This window comes from Coturnix japonica, chromosome 3 (assembly GCF_001577835.2).
Source record: "Coturnix japonica isolate 7356 chromosome 3, Coturnix japonica 2.1, whole genome shotgun sequence".
NCBI classification, from domain to species: domain Eukaryota; kingdom Metazoa; phylum Chordata; class Aves; order Galliformes; family Phasianidae; genus Coturnix; species Coturnix japonica.
In genome coordinates, this window is record NC_029518.1 from 51,911,945 (window position 1) to 51,930,199 (window position 18,255).

The following is an 18,255-nucleotide window of genomic DNA, read 5'->3' on the forward strand; positions in this document are numbered from 1 at the left end:
TGTGAACTGCTTGAAAGGCAACACCTAAATACGTCATTTCTAACCTATGGTTGGTCCCATCTTGTGACTGAGGAAGTCTTTGCAGGAGAAAAGGTAGCAGGAAGTGCTAAATACATTCATGTACTTACTCTATGCAAAGAGAAGGAAATGCCTACCTTTCACAACCCAATATTCCTTTTTTATTGCTTCAGTATTTCCCTGAAATGCTTACAAGGATTTCTTAAAAAGCTCAGCTGGAATGAGGCTGTAAATGCCAAATATTCACCAACAAGACATTTTTTCTTAATGAGTAACACACTGTAACAGTGAGGTTAGAGGAAACAAGAAATAAGCAGTCCAAGAAAGCTCCCTAACAGAAAGTCACATAATGTTTGGGAGACTGGGGAAGAGCTAAGGAAACCTGTAGCAGCTTAATAGACACCCCAGATATGCTGGTTGGCACAGCAAAAAAATGACAGCCCTCTCGGACTGTATTGCAGCATATCCACTTTTGAGTAAGGCAATGATGGGAAAGAAAATGCTTATCAGAGAAAAACACCATCAAGCAATCTACTCTGTTTCCATCTTTGTCTCAGAGTTTACTTCTGTTTCCCGTCACTTCCAGCATCCACCAAGCATTAGCAAATGGTTTCTTGACTGAGACTATGGAAATTACAAAGAAGAGATAAAAACTGCGTGAGTAAGCAGGAGATAAGCATGCGTAGATATGCCATGTTGTTACTGTTTACCCACCTCTGCTCACAGAAGCACCCTGGGTTCCATGTTACTGCTTATCCTGCCCCAACATCTCACAAATGGCAGTGATGGGGAGCAATGCCCAGGCCTCAACTGAGGTGTGAGCGTACATTTTGGGCATAAAGTCCAGTGGGACTCATTCTTATTACACATTATTCCTTTACATGGACTGGGGAGGTCACCCTTACTTGCTCCCTGTTGCTCACTCCCTGGTTTTTGGGGAGGATGAACATCCCAACAGTAGGAATGGAAATGGAATTGGTGAGAGAACTGGATAAAAGAGACAGGTGGGAAAAGTGCTGTTGCTCAAAGCATCGGAAAAGGCAGGGTGAAGTCTCTTGAAGAGACCCTCACCTGGGCCCAGGTGTGAAGGCCACAGTTCAGTGCCACATCCAGCCAGGCAGGACTGAGAATTAAGGGTCCCATCTGGGCCAGCATACCTGCTACTTCTGGACAGAGAGCATATTGCTCCCAGGGGACTGTCCTGGGTTTTGTTGCCTATGTGCAGAACAGCTCCTGTGTTTTAGGATGCTTCTCAGTTTATTCCTCCAAGTAACTCTTGAAAGCACCATTTATTTTGCACCTAAGTTAGGTATACTTCTGACACTGTCTCTCATGGTTAAATTATTTTTATTGAAGATTTAAAGAGAAAAAATGTATGTTACTTTTACTTCTCTTTTTTCCTCAGCTTCCAATATTTCTCTCATATATTATGCAATACTTGCACAATGAAGCATTAGACAAGACGTTGTATTATGTGAATCTGTTCTGATGATACGACGATGAAAAGTATCACAACTTGCCTCTCTTTCTCACAGGGCTGCTTTCAAAATTAAGTTTTGAGTCTCTCTCAAATCAGTACTTGTCAATTTCTCTGAAGTCCAATTCATAGGTGCAAGAGTTTGTGTTAACGCGTATATGCGCTGACACATACACAAACATACAAATACATATACATATACGGTCAAGGTTTGTTTCACTTGTAATCAAAAACAGGAGCCAAAAACGTGTATCAGCTCCAACAAAATGTCTCAAAATTGTATTAAAAGCCCTACACAGTATTTATAAAGCAGCTGTGTGACTCAATGCTTTGGGGAAGAGGGAAAGAACTGGCACAATACTTGAGATATGAGGCTTACAACACCAGATGAAACAGTTCATTCACCATTTCTTATGCTTCAGGAGTGGTTTTCATCACTGCCTTGCTTACATGCTCTTTTTTACAAATGACAAGCCTGAACACACAAGAAAATAAGTAAAACGTAACTGGGGCTGCTTTGCCCATAAATGCACCCATTTTAAACAAACATATAAAATAAAGTATTGAAGCACCACCTGATGTGCAGACTGTCAGTTTATCATAGTAAAACAAAAAGTGTACTTCACTTCCAGGCTAAAGCCGCTGCATAAGTACCACAAGAACTTCAGAAATCTGTCAGAGAAGTTCATGCCTTCATGCTGCAGAACTTTCATCACCAGTTACCATGTTGCCCTGAATTATTACATTAATACAAGGAAACCAGTAAAACTTTCGTGGACTTGAAAATTGCTAAAGCAGTTCCTACCATTCTGAAAGGATAAAAAGGAGTGGCTGCCCTGAAGAGCAGTGCCTACTTACACCACAGATGATTTTGTATTTCCGAAGTGTTTTTTTCTTCACATAGTCCATTGGTTGTAAAATCATCTCATCCAGATGTCCGCTTTGATGCATGTCGGGTTCATTGTGAGGATCCATTCTGCCGATGCCTGCTCTCAGCTGCACATACACTGTGCGCCTCTCGCTTCACAGCTGGGTTGGCTGCAACTGAGAGGCTGCTCCTGCTTCAAGTGTATATGTACTTTGTTCACAGGACTTTAATGAAGTCCTAACTTTCGCACTGGTGATAGGCTTGCAGGAAGCCAAAGTAAGCAGAAAAACAACCAAGCCAAGCAAGGTCAAAGGCTGAAAAGAAGCATTTGAGTACAGAGAACATCTGCCACATTTCAAGATAAAATTGGCATTAAATAAACTGTAGATTAGAAATTATATGTTGCCAAGCAATATTTTGCAAATATGACTACTTGGCTATTTGGTTAAAAGCTCATCACAGAGTACTTGCTGCTCCTAAAGAAAGCAATACTTAAGCAGATGGTTTTACAGCTCCTGCTGTGGTCACAGCTGTGCTCTGAGCTTCCTTCCCTTATTGGACGGGGTTTTGGGCAGCCTGATCTAGTGGGCGTTAACCTGCCCGCGGCAGGGGTTTTGAATTTAATGGTCCCTTTGGACAAAGATATAAGATTTAACTTTGCATTCTACGTCTCTCCTTTCCCACATGCTGGTACGGACTTACCCAAAGGCTGCAGTCCCCTTAAGGGTGTACCTGCTGCAGCATGGAAGTACTCACAAGCCGCACACACTCAGACTTGAGGCACTGTAGCTCCAGATTATCCAATACAGCAGCACAGGAAGAATAGCACTGCCCTGACAATATGCCAGCCGAGGGGCACAGCATCTGCTGTTATCAAAATGTTTCCGGGCACAGCAAAGTAAGCTGATAAGGCATAGAGCAAACAGCAACCACTAATAAGCACTGGACTCTAATATACTGCAATGTAAGCAAGACCTCTGGCAAGAATGGAAGCCTGCCAATTAATAGTTAGATTGCAGAAACACAGAATGACTGAATTTGAAAGATACCACTTGGTATTATCTACTCCAAACCCCCATCTCAAGCAGTGTCCTCTAGATCATATTGCCCAGGATCACATACAAGTGTTCTTTGAATATCTCCAGAGAAGCAGACTCCACAGCCTCTCCTGGCAGCCTATTCAGGGCTTTGTTACTTTCACAGTTAAGTTTTTTCTTATGTGCAGATGGAACTTCCTATATTTCAGGTCAAGCCCCTTGCCTGTTGTCCTGTTGCCAAGCATGACAGAAAACAGCTTGGCCTCATTCTATTGATACTCTTCCCCAAGATATTTGTACACATTAATAAGATCCCCTCTCAGTCTTCTCTTTTCCAGGCTAAAGAGGCACAGCTCTCTCAGCCTTCCCTCATAGGAGAGATGCTACAGCCCCTTTATCACCTCTGTAGCCCCATGCTGGACTCACTCTGAGAGCTCCATGTTGTCTTCTACTGGGGACAACAACTAAAACACCTACAAATTTGGCCTAGAACATCCAACCAAATTTGCCTTCATCTTGAATGTCTATAGACCCACCCTGGGTGCCAAAATGTACTCTTGTGGGTTAACCCCAGCAGACAGCCAAGCCCCACTCAACCACTTGCTCCTTCCTTGCTCCTTCCTTCCAGGTGGGATGGAGGACAGGATGATCTTATCAAAAGGAAAAAATGCTTTCAAGGTGAGTTAAAGGCAGTTTAGTAGGTAAAGGAAAGCTGCATGCACAAGCAGAGAACAAGGAATTTATTCACAACTTCCCATCAACAGGCAGATGTTCAGGTATTTCCAGGAAAGAATGGTGTTATCACACCTGTTTGGGTACTTGAGGGTACTTAAGACAACAAAGAACTAGACAGGCTTTACTTATCTTTATTAATGAAAATACACCTTTAAACTCATTCCTAATCCATCTTCTAAAATGAATGGCATCACATAAGGGGAAAAAGAAAAAAGAAAAAAAAAAAAGAAAGAAAAGAAAAAAAGACAAAGCTTAATCATTTATCTCACAAATATCTGCAGATAATCTGTCCCAAATCAGTTTGAATAAAAAGGAAAAATTAGAAACTCACATCTAGAATGCAGAGATCCTGGAGGGGAAGCCAGAAGCTTCATACCCAAAAAGCACCATGAAGTCAGATCAGTTGTTCTGAAACACTCCAGCATGCTTTACTGTTGCCTACAGGTTAATTTTATTAATAAAAAATGTGAGAGTAATAATAATCTAGATCAAGCAACTGAAGTCTACTCAGCTGCCAAAAAAAAATGGGTTACTGAATAAGCGAGTGCTAATATTACCTGGAAAAAAAAAAGAATAACTTATTCCTTTTTCTTTATTGTTCATTTGTGCAAGGTATGCACGACCTCAATCGTTATAGCCTGGTCTGTCTCAGTAGTAAAAGCTGCACACTAACATTATAAAAATTAATTATAGACCAATCCACTAGTTAAAATGATATAAAACTTGCTTACTGTATTGGATAACAATTGTGTGATGCTGTTTTCCATAACGCTTTCTTACTTTTTTAAAGTATTTAAAGCAATTTTGTGAAGTATGTTTTCTTTTAAGTTACTGGAATGACAGGGTCATTTCTTTCTCATGACAATGTTTCTTCCTTGTTTGGTAAGGCTTACAGGCCCAGTATTACCTAATACACAGAGTTCTCCAGGGCTTCATTCTTGGCAGAAACACCTAGGCGTAATCCCAGCCCTTAAGATCTGTACAGTTCTTCCTCTTTGACATTTGGGTGCCTGACACATAGCATTACTTAAATCAGAATTGTCTAAGTAACAGCCCTGGCTTGGGCCCCAGATCTATCTCAAGGACTAGATTCTTAGCCATTGGTAGGATCATATGTAATGAAGTATTACTAACATGAGATCTGGAGGGATGAGCATGGTCGTTTCAAATCAATGGGCAGCTCAGCTCCACCACACTGCTCTCCCACTCCTCAACAGAACAGAGGAGAAAATACAATGAAAAAACTAATTACATGGAAGATAAGAACACGGAGAACATTTACCACTTACCATCACAGGGAAAACAGACTCAGCATAGGTAGATTAATATAATTTATTGCCTATTGGTAACAGAGCAGAGCAGTGAGAACTAAAAACAAACTAAGAAGACCCCTTCCATCCACCCTCATCTACCTCCTGGCACTGAGTGGTGCAGGGGGATGGGAATGGAGGCTGCAGTCACTCCACAACACTTTGTCTCTGCTGCTCCTTCATGGTCACTCTGCCTCTGCTCCAACATGGGATCCCTTCCACAGGATGTAATCCTTCCTCAGCTAACCCCATGTGGGTTTCCCACAGACTGCTGTTCCTCAAGCACTGCCTCAATCACAGCCCTCCTGTCCCACCAAGGGCTGCTTCAACACAAGCCCTGTTCCTGTGGAGTTCCCTTTGGGCTATGCTTCCTTCAGGACTCCTTCCAGCCTGGAGCAACCTTGGATACCATAAACTGGTCTATCATGAAACTCTCTATAACTTAAATTGGAATGATAGAAAGCTACCATTCTTTATTATAATCAAGTCTGGATGCATGGGTGTTGAGCTCCACCACCATTTTGTGCATACCTTGCACAAAAGATATTCAGTTCATTTACATTACTTGTGTTACATACCCAGAGGTTTTCCCAGAGGCATATACATATTCAATACTTGCTTTCACAATGGATTCCAAGCAGAACTTCCTTATCTACTTAGTACAAAGACTTAACAGAACTCTATCTGTTTGGTACAAAAACACAGACTCTTCCTGTTGTCTAAACAAATGACAGGGTTATCCATCAAGAGACTTACCAAGCTTAATGATATCATTACAGCTTGCACCAGCTCCTGTCCTCCTGCACCAACGCAGGGGGCTGCTGGGCTGTTTCTCTCACATTTCTCACTCACATTGCCCAGTACAGATGCTTTCTCTTTTCTTTAGTTCGTTTTCCCAATGGGACACACAGTGTTGCTTGTGGCTGAGTTCTGCCCAGCATCAGGTCTCTGTTGGAGCAGCTGGAGCTGGTTCTCATCTGATGCGAGGCAGTGCTGGTCCCTGCTCACAGAGGCCATCTCTGCAGTTCCTACTGCCTTGGCACACAAACCCAATACAATGAGAGTTAATTCATGATCTCAGTCACTGTTGGGACGTCTTATGGAGTTCAAAACTACCTTGTAACCCAATTTTAATGATAAAAATGGGCTTGGTACATCTTAGGGCATGCTGAAGACATGGCTGAAAACTGCTGTTATCCTGTGAGCTAACAGATAGGGTCCTCACGCTATAAAATGCACTTGACAACCTCTTCAGGCCTCCATTTCCCATCCTATGATGGGAATGGATTTTGAGTTTGACAAAAAATTGCGGTAGGTAATTCTCTTCAGTGCTACCATTTAGTAAATAGACCAGCCAATCTGCCCACTGTGAGCAAGAGCTGCTCCTACACGTTACAGAATCACGCAGAATCACAGAATGACCCGGGTTGGAAGGGACCTCAAGGATCACGTAGTTCCAACCCCCCTGCCTGGCAGGGCCACCAAACATACACCTTTACTAGATCAGGTTGCCCAGGGCCCCGTCCAACCTGGTCTTGAACACCTCCAAGGATGGGGCATCCGTCGTTCGACTGATAGAACTAACAGCAGCCTCGGCACAGGGATGCAGTGCTGACCCTCCATACCAGCACCCAACACATACACGCACTGCTGTACGCGCAGGCGCTGCGCTCACCCCGCTCCGCCGGAACTCCGTGACAGCCGGGGGGAGGGAACTTCCGTCGGGAAGGGAGTCCTGCCGCTCCGTGTCCATCTAACGGAGGGCCCGGTGAGGCCCGGCCGGGGCTATGGTGCCTATGGAAACGCAGCTGCAGAGCATCTTCGAAGAGGTGGTGGTGAGTGTGTCCCGGCCGGGCCGCGGCCTTTCTAGGCTGCTCAGCCGGCATCCCGCAGTGGGCCCTGTGCTCTAGGGGAGCTGCTTCCTGAGGCCCGCGGTTGGGGGCGAGCGGCGGAGGAGGTAAAGAAAGGGAGAAGGGGTTGGGGTATCGCCATGGCTGCGTGGTGCGGGGAGAGGCCGGCGCTGGGAAGGCTGCCCTCATCCTCGGCTGTGTGCGGTGGGACCGCGGAGTGCGGTGCGGAAACGATTCCTCAGAGCAAAAATTCCTTCTCTGAGCGGTTCTGTAAGGCGTTTGAGGCTGGTGCTGAATTAGGGGCAGCTTGCAAGGAGAAAGAATCCATCTGCATAGTGGAAGGGGAAGAAGATGAGCTTAGAAGAAGGAAAAGATAAGCAGAACTATGAGTTAATTAGCAAGGCAACTCTGTTGGCAGTTTCTTAGTAGATTTAGGTAGCTCGTGGATATTAGTGAGTGTTGTGGCTAGAAATACTGGGATGATATTTGATGAGGATGTTCAGAACAGGAGCTTGATTGATGTCAGGTGGAACCAGCAGTATCTGGTCTGGAAGGGATGCGTATGTCTCCTAGAGCAATGCAACTGAAAATCACAGAGTGAATGGTTTGGGCTGGAAGGGACCTTTAAGATCATCTGCTTCCAGCCAGTTCCTGCTGAAGACAGGAACACCTCTCTCTAGACTAGGTTGCTCAAAGCCCCATCCAGCCTGGCATTGAAAGCTTTCAGGGAGGGGGCATCAACAGCCTCACAGGGCAACCTGTTCCAGTGTTACCATTCTCACAGTAAGGAATTTATTCCTAATATCTATTCTAAATCTACTCACCTCCAGTTTTCTCCCCTTGTCCTGTTGCTGTCTGCCTTTGTAAAAAGTCCCTCCCCAGCTGATGTGAAAATGGTTGGAACACTGAGTTTTTCTTTCTGTGTGTGAATTATAAAATGCAAATGCAATATATGCTTTTCTTTAAGTGATGTTAAGCTTATGGAATGCTTTTTGTCCATACTTGATGATTTGTTTGTTTTGTTCTTGACATTGTCATTTTGTTCTTGACATGTTATTGTCACACAGGCTTTATGAGGAGCGGCTGAGAGAGCTGGGATTGTTCAGCCTGGAGAAGAGGAGGCTCAGGGGAGACCTTATTGCTCTCTATAACTTCCTGAAGGGAGGTTGTAGTGAGCTTGGGGTCAGCCTTTTCTCTCATGTAGACAGTGATAGAACTAGAGGCAATGGTTCCAAGCTGCGGCAGGGGGAGATTCAGGCTGGACATTAGGAAGTATTACTTCTCGGAAAGGGTAGTCAGGCATTGGAATGCACTGCCCAGGGAGTTGGTGGAGTCACCGACCATGGGAGTGTTCAAGAAACGTTTGGATGTTGTGTTGAGTGATATGATTTAACTGGGAAGTATTGGTGATGGTTGGACTGGATGATCTTTTAGGTCTTTTCCAACCCTGAGAATTCTGTGATTCTGTGTTCTGTTTTTGCATGTTTAACACCATGATTTGACTGTGTGGTCACTGCCTTTCTTTTTTTTTAGCAGTATTTTTTTTGCCTGCAGTTGTTAAGGGACAACAAAGTCTTAAGCTTTCCTTGCATTTGCAGCTGAGAAAATATCAAGTTGTCACATTCACTGCTTCTATTACTGACTGAATGGACAGCAGTGAAACTTAAGTTTCCGTGCACAGTGGATGAATATCATGTTCTCTTGAGGTGTTTCCAGGCCTTGCAATTTGAAAGGATCACCATAATTTCTTTATTTTTCAAACACTGTTTATTTCTTCCATGTAATGATGGAAACACATAGTGGTTACCGATCACATCTGAGTGTAGTATGAAATTTCTATAGAAAGCAAAACAATCTGTAGGGTACTATTTTCAGGAATTTTGCCTATGCATTAGGATAATGCTGTAGAAACTTAATCTCTAAGTGTGAAAGAAGAGCTCAAGTTGCAGAACTGAACAATTTTTCCAACCTTGGGACATAAAATAATCTCTGGGTGTTTATAGGGAGGGGAACAGAGGAGCCTTAACCTGGATCCTCAAAGCAAGCAGCCTCAATGTTGAGACCTGAGCGTAACAGAAGAAACGCACCTGCTTCTGATTCAGTCCTGAAACAGTAGGATTGTTTTTCTTCAGTGTTGTTGCATCCTGGTAGTGAGACAGTCATAGAGAGCCTTTTCAGTCATACAGAGGAGCTATGAGATATGGTTTAGTGGCTTGTGGTAGCAAGGGCAATGGGAGGACAGTTGGACTAGATGATCTCGTAGGTCCTTTCCAACCTTGTGATTCTGTGATTCACAGTAACTCACTTTAGGTTTTTCTCTTGCAGAAAACTGAGGTAATAGAAGAAGCTTTTCCTGGGTGAGTGTAAATGTTAGTTTACTTTCGTGACTTTCTGTGTATATTTCTATTTGTGCTCTTCCTTTGCTGTAGTGCTAATAACCAACTTTCTTATTTGAATTAGTATGTTTATGGACACTCCTGAAGATGAGAGAACCAAACTGATCAGCTGCCTGGGTGCTTTTAGGCAGTTCTGGAGCAGTCTTTCCCAGGTTAACATTTCATTTGCTTCTTCAGTATACTTTATATACTTTTGGGGGGCGGTGGAGGGGAAGATCGGGGTATAGTAAAACTTTGAGTAAAGGACAAATCCTTCATGTATAAGGTCTTTTTCCAGTCATTCAAAATGTTACAGGGTTTTTGGTAGAAGTGAGTAAGTAGAAAAAAGAAGTTCAAAATTTACCTTCTAAAGGTTAGATACCTGTAGGCATTCTTTCTGAAATACACTCATCTTCATTTTCAGTGAATTTGATTGTAGCTCTGAAGAACAATATAAAGCAATTCTATTTTATTCTATTCTTTGCTAATTCACATTTATTAAAAAAGAATTGACTGTAGAGAAGTATGACTTCAGTGGGAAATGTTTCCAATATTATATTAAATGACTTGTAAGGAAAACTGGATGTTGGACAACTGGACTTCTAGCATGATGAAACCAACAGGGGATAAGATTTATTTCTTCATAGTGGGACTTTTGTATGAATTTTATTATTTGTTTTACTATTTGTAAATAGTATTTCTTCCCTCTGCTTCTTTTTCAGGAATCCCACGAGCAGTGTGTCCAGTGGATTGTAAGATTCATTCATAGTCAGCACAGTCCTAAAAGAATTTCTTTTCTTTATGACTGTTTAGCAATGGCAGTTGAAACTGGACTTTTACCACCCAGGTAAGCTGCGATGCAGTGAGCTCAATACATGGAAGTTGTAGCGTGAGATTATTTTTGAAGTGTTGCTGTAGAGCACATGCTTATTATCTGCCATTTATTCTTGCGTTGTCTTCTGGTAGGATGGTTTGTGAGTCTCTGATAAACTCTGATACGCTTGAATGGGAAAGGACACAGCTGTGGGCATTGACATTTAAATTGATCCGGAAGATCATTGGAGGTGTAGACTATAAGGTATCTTCCCTATGTTTCTTTCTTTATGAGAAAACATATTATTTACTGGCTTTGTTTTTATGACTGTTTACTTTGTAAATGAAATGTAAAAAAAAAAAAAAAAAGTTCAATGAGACCAGATTTAATGCTTTTTCATAAACGAGCTTTATCTTAGTAGGTAATTTTGTACAGTTATGCAAATCTTCCTTCTCTCAGTTTCTTTTCTACTACACTGTCATCTTCCATCCCTTTATTAGTTACAAGCTAAGTAACTCTAGGACAGTTGCATAAGTGGTACACAGAGAAAAGTATTACTATCAAACAGTAAAGCTGAAGTTTTTGTATCTCCTCTGCCTCCTGTTGATATGTACGAAAAGGATGCTGAAAGCTGAACAAATCCAACACAAGTGGCAGAAAACAAAGTATCTCTTGCAGAGTACTGCCTCACCAGTGCTAGTAGGCTTGTTAAGGCAAAACCAATAGTTCACAGGATTGATCTTTAGGCAGTCTGCATAAGCTCATTGGATGTCTCTGGATGGTCATGAGAATTGTAACAGTTATTACTGTCATCTGGGGTATGCCAAGATTGTGAAATTCCAGAACGGGTTTAATATTATTAATATTCACATTCTCAGTAGCAGTGTGCATTCTAACGTTTAGCATTTTCAGCAAAATCAGGTGTTTATTACTGTCTGACTGCATTTATTGTGATATTTTTCTGCCAGAAATAAAGAATATCAAGGAGTATTAACATTGTTTGTTTTCTTCTAGGGTGTACGTGATCTGCTGAAAGTGATCCTCGAGAAAATCTTAACAATTCCAAACACTGTGAGCTCAGCTGTTGTACAGCAGCTTTTAGCAGCAAGAGAGGTAGTTACCTGAATTTTATATACCGCTATAAAGAGAGACTGGCCTCATTCTTTTGCCACTCATCAGTATTTAATATCCAGGGTGGCTTTTCTTTGGGATTTGGTATAGATCACCAGCAAAGACATTTTTTGTGCTCTAATTGTTTCTGTAGTTGTGTTTTATACCTTTGTACAAGGAGCTTTTGGGGGATGCTGTAGGTAAGGAAGAGTCAGACTTCATGTTTGGCATACTGAGGTAAGCTGAATGAGAGAAGATATTAACTTCTTTTTTTTCTTAATGAGAGAAAGTACTAGTAGTTTTCAGTGTTGTGTATGCAGGTGTAAAGGCACAGATTTACTTGAGTTTAAACAAAGCTAGCTTACACTAGTACAATTAGAAACAGCTATTAATCTAATGTAGTATCAGAGTACAACTTAAGGAAAAGCATATTAATTCTTACTGATATGTATTTTTATGGGCTACCTCAGGCTAGTACATAGACTACATCTTTGTTTATCTTATTCATAGGCTTTTTGCGCTGATATATTTTTCTGCTTACAGGTGGTAGCCTACATTTTAGAAAGAAATGCGTGTTTGTTACCTGCCTACTTTGCTGTTACAGAAATCAGAAAACTATATCCTGAAGGAAAACTTCCCCACTGGGTAATGATGAGATCTAAAATCATGCAATTGGTTTTCATAGAGCAAAACTCTATATGTTGTCTTTTTGTTTGTTTTAATCAAATATAAGAAAATTTTAAAATCTCTATTTTAGTATATTTCTGTTTATCTTACTAAAATGTATAAACAATTTTAGTCTTAAATATTCCTTCTCATTACTTAATGTTGCTGCAACTTAACCTATTTTTGTTCCTCTTCTCACCCAGTTACTAGGTAATTTAGTATCGGATTTCGTGGATACCTTCAGACCTACAGCAAGAATAAATTCCATTTGTGGTAAGAGAATGAGTCAAAACAAGTTAACTATTTTTGTTTAATATGTCAAAATTTTGTTGTATTTTGGGGCATGAATTTACATAAGCAAGATGATTTAAAGCTTTTGATTCATATAGTATACTTCATTTTTCAGTTTATTTTAGGGGTCCCTTCCTTCAGTTTTTGTATTTTGACTGCAGTTGATAGTGAAAATATACTTTTGTTATGTGGTCAGCCATATCATTTCTAACTAGAGTAGACCTTAGGAAAATCATGACTTCCAGTGTAAGGATTTTGAGTTAATGCAGGTCCACTGTTATGTTAGCCATAGAATATTTTCTTATTTCAGTTTCCAATAGAGCTCCTGCTCAGCCTCCTCCCTATTGTTGCAGACAAATAGGGATGTGTAAACATTTCTTTTCTAGTTGAGTACTACATTTTCCATGAAAGAGAAGCTTACCTTAATTTGTTGCTAAAAATAGGTAAAGTTTGGCTGTTTTAATTGTGATGTATCTTGCTGTTTTCTTTAAAAAAATAAAATAAAAATATCTTCTATTACTTGAAATGATGGCTGCATTATATCATAACTTTGAGAAGTTTTATTGCAACCGAAGTTAACTAAGTGACAAGATTAAAGATGTAAAATCATCTATATCATCCCAAAGCATTTTGTTTCCCAACAACATTATTCAACGTGTGAAGAAATGGTTGAAGGGAAGATGTAGATATTTGTACTTTTTTATGTGACAGTAGTATAGTCAGTTTGGATAACAGAAGCCACAGAATTTGAACTGACAGTGTGATTTAGGCCAAAGTTAAGGCACTTAAATTTAGATACTTATTTGCACAAGGGGTTCCGTTCAGATACTTCTGCTTAAGCAACTGAAATGAATCCCAGATGTCTAATCTAGGCTGTCTTGTCGAAATTTACTTGAAAAACTGTTGGTTTGCAGCCTACTGAACCATACGAGCCTCCATTGACTTAGTTGGCTAGATCTCCATTGACTGTAACTGTAGCATGGGCACTTAGATTTAACTATGTTCATCTTGAACAGATACTTGCCCACATCATCTTAGGGGATGAAGGAAGAAAATGGATAGAAAGGTTATATACTTATGTTAGTAATGCAATTTTGGGGGGAAGGGTTGGTTAACCAAAATTTAATCCCTAGTGCAAACAGTGGCATTAGAGCAGTCTTTGAGTGAATTGGAAGGTCTTTGGTCACAGAAGTTTCTCCTCTTTGAGTAGAATAGTACTGTGACAATTTATGGAATAAGTTTTTGATTTGTTTGTTTGTTTGTATGGTTTGTCATGAAGTGCTATAATTTTTTCCCTATGGGAGTTGGTGTTAATTATTGCAAATACTTTTTATTTTCTGGTACTTGGTCTGAATAGATGGGGATTTAATTCCTTAGTTATTCTATTAGTTGAAAAGATGAGCTTCCTATTGAAAATATAATCAACCTCAAACAATTCCATGCCAAAAAGACTTAAACAGTAGATTAAGGAGAGCGTAGAAGTGGCTGAAGTCAGTTTTTGCAGTAACAGTAGGTGAACTTCACTGTTTTAGAATTCATAATGTTTCATTGTATATAGGTCGCTGTAGTCTTCTTCCCGTGGTAAATAACTCAGGTGCTATGTGTAACTCATGGAAACTGGATCCTACAACTCTTCGTTTTCCTTTGAAAGGTCTCTTACCATATGATAAGGTATGCCTTAATAATCTTTTAAAACATGTCATATTCAAGAAATATGAAGGTTTTATATCATAAGGAGAAAAAGAAGTTCAGTGGTGGATACCCTACTGTTAGCCAAGCTAATCTTGCAGTTAGTTATAGATGTGTTTGCTGTGATATGTACTTCGACCTTTATATGGGGTACCTTTAAAGAAGCATGTGGTGTAACTGCTGTGCCAGGATGCTGAAGAAAGACATTTCATGTTTTTAGTCAGTGCATGCATGTGGGAGTGAGCAAGAGCAGAGCTGAATGAAAATTAGTTTAGCAATGAGGAGATGAAAAAGAAAGAGGAGATAGGCTCTTCTTTTCTGTACTCTTTGTTATTCCATATAGGAAAGATTATTTTACAATTCAAATGTAAGTTAGCTTAGATAAGTAAAACTCTGGAGCGTGAAACAGTGCATACTGAAAGAACTGAGACCACAGCATCTCAAGGCTTTTTTGAAAGCATATTGTTAGTTAAAGAATTCATTTCTATTTGGCCCCCATAACTCCAGCTCTGAGACGTAGTAATTACTTCCTCCTTTCTTTCATGCATCAGCAAAACAATTTGCACAGATAAATCTTAATGAAAAAACACTCACTGCTGTATTGCTTAGTTCAGTTAAATGAGATAGAGATAACAATAGTCTTAAAGCAACATATGTTTGTGTGTGTTTGCTTTTGTGTTTGTTTTTTTTAAGGATCTATTTGAGCCACAGACTGCTTTGTTGAGATATGTGCTGGAACAGCCGTATTCGAGGGATATGGTCTGCAATATGCTAGGTCTGAATAAGCAGGTACTGTACTGTGCTGTAACATGTGATGTAATTCTGCATAGAATCTGCACTATTCTTTTTCTCTTTTCTTTGCTATAGCTAACTAAGCAAAACAGTTTAGGTCCAGAGAGTGATTTTATTTTTATTTTTTAGTTATTTTATTTTTATTTTTTATTTTTTGATGAGATCATATTAGGTTAATTGGACACTGTTGTTCCTATCATTTATATATTGCTTTACGAATGTTAAATTGAAAAATAGAGATTTAAAATATGATTTTTTTTTTGCATTGCTTTTTTTTCCTATAAGGCCAGCCTCAAGTACACCTGTGACAGACAGTGGGAGACTGGTAGCTCAAAAAGAAAAAAAGGTTATTGCTCGCATCAGTTTTCAAAACATTGTGTTTTGTTATATTGGCATGTTACAGTACTAGGGAAGTGGAAGTCTGTGTTTTGTTTTCTTATGTTTTTTTCCTTTTTATAACTTAGAACTGGGAGGGCTTAGTCTGACTTGGGGACCCTTGAGGCTGGCCTCATAGTCACTGTTTTGTCTTTTCTTTTTTTCTTCCTTTATTTTTGTTCTGTCCTGTCTTGTCCTGCCCATCCTCCAATGCTCTAGACCTTGAACATTGCTCAGGTATGTTCACAACCTTACTGTTGTATTGTGACTAACGATACGCTGGCCGCTTTGTAGCCACTGATTCCAGTTAGAGAATACACGTACAGTCAGGGCTTGAAATTGGCAGGACCATCAGCCAAGGGCAAATTCTCAATACATGTCTCTTGATATTTGAGAGATGTAGTGTAAAATTGACAGTCAGTGATCCTTTGATTTTGATTGGAATGAACTTTTACCATTCACAAGAACTTTTACTGCTGGAATTTTCAGATGAGTAGAGATTCACAGTTCAGTATCTTTCCTTGTGGAAGTGGAAAAACAGCCGCTGCACCTGACTGTAAAATTTTAAGCCTGCAAATACAATCATTAAATATATATATATATATATAAAATAAGGAAAAGCTTTACTAGTGGATTATTTTTTTTTTATTAGGAACCCTCTATAACAAACTTCCCAACAGGTAATTATGATATCCTCCAACCTAGGTCAAAGAAAGTACCGAGAGAAGTAGTTACTTTAAAATTTGCCTACTTGCGTTTTCTTTGGCTTCTGTTTTATTCTTTAAAAAGAAGCAAAAAAAGAATAATGACAAGCCTGAGAAAATCAAACAAGCAGACTTTGTTTGAAATTTAAGTGTAGGTACTGTATTTACAGTTGATCCTTTGCTACAATTCCACTCCTACTTCAAGAGAAGAATCTTTTTAAGATTTATAAAATAGCGTTGCTGTTTGCAATACTATAGTGAAGGTTGTGTCAGTGTTTCCATTTAAGAAACTTTTTTCAGATTTGTCACCTGACTATGAAATTTACATGATCCTGAAACCTTGTGTATACATTTCCCATTTTAAGTGAAATACGTGAATGCTCCAGTGCTCTTTCTGCATTGAGATAATGGTTTTGAACCTGCATCTTTGTAAATGACATGATGCATACATCAATCTTTTGTATTTGGGACTCCTAAAGCAGCTGGAACGTTTAACTTCAGAAATGAGCTGCTAGGTTTAGTGATCAGATGAGTAGTACTTGTATTCTGTGTCTATTCCTGTGGCTACATTTAGATAATAGATCAAGATCTGTATCTTGTAGTTGGTAAATTATACAAGATATGTACAAAAAAGATGTATTGAACCCAAATTATATTTCTAAGCTATTTGTGGTCTTACAGTCAAAAAATGTTAAAAACGCTGTTTTTAAATTTATACTTTGCTGTCTTCTAAAAATAATTAAAGGAAATTCAGTTGAAGTAATGAAATATATTGAAGTTTACTTAATATTTGCTTTCTAGCATAGGAGCTTCTACACAAAGTTTCAATCTAGCATGAAATTTTATGGCCAAAGAACAAACTTGAAGAATGTTGCTTATAAAGGAAATGCTGACAGAACATGAACTATAGCTTACAACTACACCAGCATAGGGATGTTAGGCTGTTGAAAATTTATGAGTCAAAATAGTAATTTAGAGTAGGGCAGTGTACTGGTATAGGACAGAAAATAATAAATGTTCTACTTAAGCATTTACATTGTTTAAAACAATAGTTGTAATTACTTCTAGGTACAAATTGATGTTATAGTTGGATTTGTTAACGTAGCCATTTGACCAAAAAAAAAAAGAATTATGTGCTTTTAAAAGTCATGTAACTGCATTGGTGTTTTCTGTAAAATAGCTATAATTATGTATTGTACTGTTAGAACAGAACTAACCTGTGTACATTGATTGTCACTATAATAAGATGCTTAGCATTGCAAATAGCACCCAGTTTGTTTCAAAAACAAGTAAAGAAACACCTCAAAGTGATAATCAGGCATTCATTCCTTTTAACGTATGTGAAGCTGCTTGTATACCCTATCAACTATTCACACAGATCCGGTTGCAGGATCGGAGCCTTCATTTGAATCTTTTGGCATCACAGTCTGGGTATGGTTCAGCAAATCAGAAATTTGCCCTAGTCCTTGAATATTGTTGAAGATGAACAATGAAGTTCTCTGGTTCAGGCTTAACTAAGCAGATATATATTAGAAAAATATTCACTTGAATGTCTCTGAGTTGTATAGGAAATACAAACCCAGCTGTCCTGCTAACCTTGCAGAGAGAAACATGAAGGTAAAATTTGATCCATGTTTAGATTCATATGTTCCTTTGAGAAATGTGAGGTTTGTTGTGGGATTTTTATGAGCTTTTTATATATCTTCATCAATTATGTGGGTTTAAGTCCAGATGCAGTAATGCCAACTTCAGAATATTCCTTCTTATTCTTCCTTATTGAAGTCTTAGGGTGGTTTTTGGTTGCTTTTTTTTTTTATTGCTAGTGCATACTTCTATGTGGGGTAGTAGTTTCTTTTGTATACTACTGTGAAATGGCTTGTGAGAAGCATGGTTCTCACATATCACTTCTATATAAATCATTGGCTGGGGAAATGCTCCCGTTTAAAATTGTTTTTTAAATGATTTTTTGAGGTATGCTGCAGTCTGTTGGTTTTTTTGATTGCTATTTTTTTTCTTTGGAAAATGCTAAACAGTTAAGATACTGATGTTAATATACTGATGCCAAATTAAATAGGATCTCCGAGTTTAATCTTAAAGTAGTCCTTAAAACAGTTGCATATTGAAATCAAGTTTCAGTAATGTCT

General features: G+C 39.3%; 2 protein-coding genes across 3 annotated transcripts in view; one reads left to right on the forward strand and one right to left on the reverse strand.

The window, feature by feature from the left end:
* Positions 1–4,306, reverse strand: part of ENPP3 (ectonucleotide pyrophosphatase/phosphodiesterase 3) — a 31,906-nt gene extending 27,600 nt beyond the window's left edge. The window contains exon 1 of the mRNA XM_015858507.2: positions 2,354–4,306. Coding sequence (XP_015713993.1) covers positions 2,354–2,470 — 117 coding nt within the window. The 5' untranslated portion in view covers positions 2,471–4,306. The remainder of the gene's footprint in view (positions 1–2,353) is intronic.
* Positions 4,307–7,135: 2,829 nt separating this feature from the next.
* The window catches only part of MED23 (mediator complex subunit 23), a 35,374-nt gene continuing 24,254 nt past the window's right edge, over positions 7,136–18,255 (forward strand). Inside the window, exons 1-11 of one of the 2 annotated variants that reach the window (XM_015858505.2) lie at positions 7,136–7,280; positions 9,621–9,652; positions 9,756–9,843; positions 10,393–10,517; positions 10,637–10,748; positions 11,499–11,597; positions 12,138–12,239; positions 12,464–12,533; positions 14,110–14,222; positions 14,934–15,029; positions 15,627–15,644. In XM_015858505.2, coding sequence (XP_015713991.1) covers positions 7,233–7,280; positions 9,621–9,652; positions 9,756–9,843; positions 10,393–10,517; positions 10,637–10,748; positions 11,499–11,597; positions 12,138–12,239; positions 12,464–12,533; positions 14,110–14,222; positions 14,934–15,029; positions 15,627–15,644 — 903 coding nt within the window. In that variant the 5' untranslated portion in view covers positions 7,136–7,232. The remainder of the gene's footprint in view (positions 7,281–9,620; positions 9,653–9,755; positions 9,844–10,392; positions 10,518–10,636; positions 10,749–11,498; positions 11,598–12,137; positions 12,240–12,463; positions 12,534–14,109; positions 14,223–14,933; positions 15,030–15,626; positions 15,645–18,255) is intronic. The other variant, XM_015858506.2, reaches the window with a different exon arrangement.